The 3,559-nt window shown below is 59.7% G+C and overlaps 1 protein-coding gene across 1 annotated transcript in view; it reads left to right on the top strand.

Annotated features, from left to right (window-relative positions):
* The window catches only part of LOC130586440 (chromaffin granule amine transporter-like), a 14,061-nt gene that overhangs the window by 4,892 nt on the left and 5,610 nt on the right, over nt 1–3,559 (top strand). Inside the window, exons 3-7 of the mRNA XM_057387231.1 lie at nt 14–374; nt 854–912; nt 1,086–1,169; nt 1,308–1,400; nt 2,959–3,048. Coding sequence (XP_057243214.1) covers nt 14–374; nt 854–912; nt 1,086–1,169; nt 1,308–1,400; nt 2,959–3,048 — 687 coding nt within the window. The remainder of the gene's footprint in view (nt 1–13; nt 375–853; nt 913–1,085; nt 1,170–1,307; nt 1,401–2,958; nt 3,049–3,559) is intronic.

A 3,559-nucleotide genomic window follows, 5' to 3' on the forward strand; every position in this document is an offset into this window, starting at 1 on the left:
TTTCTTTCCCCAGTTCCCATCATCCCCACCTTCCTCTACACCACGGAGTACGAAGGTTCCAACAGCTCCGTGAGCTCCGCCCGTCCCGAGCCCGCTCCCGCAGCCCTGGCGGCTCCTCCTTTCTCCTCCATCCTCTCYTATTTTGACAACACCTCCGTGCCCRTCTGGRGCTCCACCAGCGCCGCGGAGCTGCCGAACGGGACGGGGAGCAGCCCCCCAGGACACCCCCCGAGCACCGCCGCGACCCCTGCCCGGGGCTGTTTGCGGGGTGGAGAGTTCCTGGCCCGGGAGAACACCCGAGTGGGGCTGCTTTTCGCCTCCAAAGCTCTGCTGCAGCTGCTGGTCAACCCCTGCGTGGGTTTGCTGACCAACAGGTAGGTCAGACAGCGGCGTTGCTGCGATTCCTCAACTCCTGCCTGCTGCCGAAATCACCGGGAGCTGAGGAATGGCAGAAACTGCGGGGGGAAATAGCAAAAATGAGAATATATTCATCAAAACGGCACGGATTTTACCTTTAGTGAAAGGCTGCCCACGGCTTGTGAGTTTATATCCCAGCATAAAGCTCGCTAATGCTCTCCTCAGGTGCTGGCAGATGTTGCTTAATGCCAGCAAGCCCGGAATGAACAAACGGAATGAACAAACAAACAAACGCAGCTCCCCAGCCCGTTATGGACGCGATGCTATTTTCGGGTTTTTTTTGTTTCCTGGGGTGGGCAGATGGGCTGGGGAGCAGAGCTGTGGGGTTTTCAGTGTTTTTGGGGGCTCCCCTGATATCTCCCCCCGCTCAGGAGATGTTTCCCATCCCCCACGGAGGGGAATGAGGAGCTCTCCCTGTTTTTTTTTCCCGTTCCAGGATAGGATATCACATCCCCATGTTCATTGGCTTCACCATCCTGTTCTTCTCCACCATCAGTGAGTATCACCCTCCTCAGAACGGACAGATCAGAGCACCCAGCTCAGGAAAGGGTGACCAGGACGGGCATTTCTCTGTCCCCTCACCCCCTGCAGCACCCAAACCGGTGCCAGCTGAGCTCCCCGTGCCTCTGCTGCCGGGTTTAACCTCAGCTCTCCCCTTCCCCGGGCAGTGTTTGCTTTCTCAGGCACTTACACGCTGCTGTTCATCGCCAGAGCCCTGCAAGGCGTCGGCTCCTCCTTCTCCTCGGTGGCAGGTAAAGGTTTGAGCTGCGCTCAGGGCTGGGGTAGCACCTTCCTCCTCCTCCTCGCTGCGCCCAGCCCCAGCCAGGGAGCAGCTAAACCCCCCCAAAATCCCAAAGAGCTGCTCCAGGGGGGCTCTGTGTGTCCCCCAGGCCTGGGTCTGCTGGCCAGCGTGTACCGCGACGACGCCGAGAGGGGCAGCGCCATGGGCATCGCGCTGGGAGGCCTGGCCTTGGGAGTGCTCAGTAAGGAGCCAACGGGGCACGGGGACAGCAGCGCCCTGTGCCCNGGAGGGGAATGAGGAGCTCTCCCTGTTTTTTTTTCCCGTTCCAGGATAGGATATCACATCCCCATGTTCATTGGCTTCACCATCCTGTTCTTCTCCACCATCAGTGAGTATCACCCTCCTCAGAACGGACAGATCAGAGCACCCAGCTCAGGAAAGGGTGACCAGGACGGGCATTTCTCTGTCCCCTCACCCCCTGCAGCACCCAAACCGGTGCCAGCTGAGCTCCCCGTGCCTCTGCTGCCGGGTTTAACCTCAGCTCTCCCCTTCCCCGGGCAGTGTTTGCTTTCTCAGGCACTTACACGCTGCTGTTCATCGCCAGAGCCCTGCAAGGCGTCGGCTCCTCCTTCTCCTCGGTGGCAGGTAAAGGTTTGAGCTGCGCTCAGGGCTGGGGTAGCACCTTCCTCCTCCTCCTCGCTGCGCCCAGCCCCAGCCAGGGAGCAGCTAAACCCCCCCAAAATCCCAAAGAGCTGCTCCAGGGGGGCTCTGTGTGTCCCCCAGGCCTGGGTCTGCTGGCCAGCGTGTACCGCGACGACGCCGAGAGGGGCAGCGCCATGGGCATCGCGCTGGGAGGCCTGGCCTTGGGAGTGCTCAGTAAGGAGCCAACGGGGCACGGGGACAGCAGCGCCCTGTGCCCAGTGGTCACCTCTGCCACCTCTGTCACCTGTGTCACGTCTGTCACCTCTGCCACCTCTGTCACCTGTGCCACCTGTGCCACCTCTGTCACCTCTGCCGCCTCTGCCGCCTCTGTCACCTCTGTCACCTCTGTCACCTCTGTCACCTGTGTCACGTCTGTCACCTCTGCCACCTCTGCCACCTCTGTCACCTCTGTCACCTCTGCCACCTCTGTCACCTGTGCCCCTCTGTCACCTGTGCCACATCTGTCACCTGTGCCACCTCTGCCACCTCTGTCACCTCTGCCACCTCTGTCACCTGTGCCACCTCTGTCACCTCTGTCACCTCTGTCACCTGTGCCATCTCTGCCACCTCTGTCACTTCTGCCACCTCTGTCACCTGTGCCACATCTGTCACCTCTGTCACCTCTGCCACCTCTGCCGCCTCTGCCATCTCTGTCACCTGTGCCACATCTGCCACCTCTGCCACCTCTGCCACCCGCCTGGCTGGGCATTGCATGGGCTGGGTGCTCTCCTTGCTCCCTTTGTCCCTTTGTGCCTCTGTCCCTCTGTCCCCTCTCCTTCTGCCCCTCAGTCCCTCTGTCCCTCCCTCTGTCCCTCCCTCCCTCCCTCTCCATGGGCACCACCCTCCCACCACCCTTCCCAAACACCCCCAGGGACCCACAGAGCAGCTCTGGGGACAGTGGCACTGCCAGGGTGTGACCCGGCTCTGGGGACAGTGGCACTGCCCGGTGTGACCCAGCCCTGGGGACAGTGACACTGCCAAAGTGACCCAGCTCTGGGGACAGTGACACTGCCAGGGTGTGACCCAGCTCTGGGGACAGTGGCACTGCCCCGGTGTGACACAGCCCTGGGGACAGTGACACTGCCCTTCCCTTGCAGTCGGGGCACCCTTCGGGAGCGTGATGTACGAATTTGTGGGGAAAGCGTCGCCGTTCCTGGTCCTGGCCTTCCTCGCCCTCTTGGATGGAGGTGAGAACCCGAATGGCTCCATCCTAAAAACGAACAAAATGTGCAAAGAATGGTTTCATCCTTCTCATTCTACAAACAAAATGTGCAAAGATTGAAATGTTCAAAGATTGAAATGTTCAGAGATTGAAATGTTCAGAGATTGAAATGTTCAGAGATTGAAATGTGGGGGTTTGAGGCGCAGTCTGTGAGGAGGAAGAGGCCCCTCAGCGCTGCTCATTCTGTCAGCCCCAAATCACAGCTCTCCCATCTCCAGATGACTGACACAGCCACAGAGCAGGAATTAATCCCTCATTACTTAATAAACTCCCTGATTGCTTYCATGGCTCCAACAGCACATTGAGCAAAGCTCTGTGAAGTGTGAATTCCTGGCAAGACAGCCTCGTCTGCAGCCTCTGGGTGCCGTGAAGGGATCAGGCTTTGCCAGCACAAGCCGTGCCCTGTTCCTGCTCCCTTTGCTGTGGCACAGAGCAGGCCACGGGAGCTTTTCCAGTGCCACAGCAAAGCCCAGCCA

This window comes from Malurus melanocephalus, unplaced genomic scaffold, assembly GCF_030028575.1.
Source record: "Malurus melanocephalus ecotype Western Australia unplaced genomic scaffold, MMel_1.1 scaffold_1161, whole genome shotgun sequence".
Lineage (NCBI taxonomy): Eukaryota > Metazoa > Chordata > Aves > Passeriformes > Maluridae > Malurus > Malurus melanocephalus.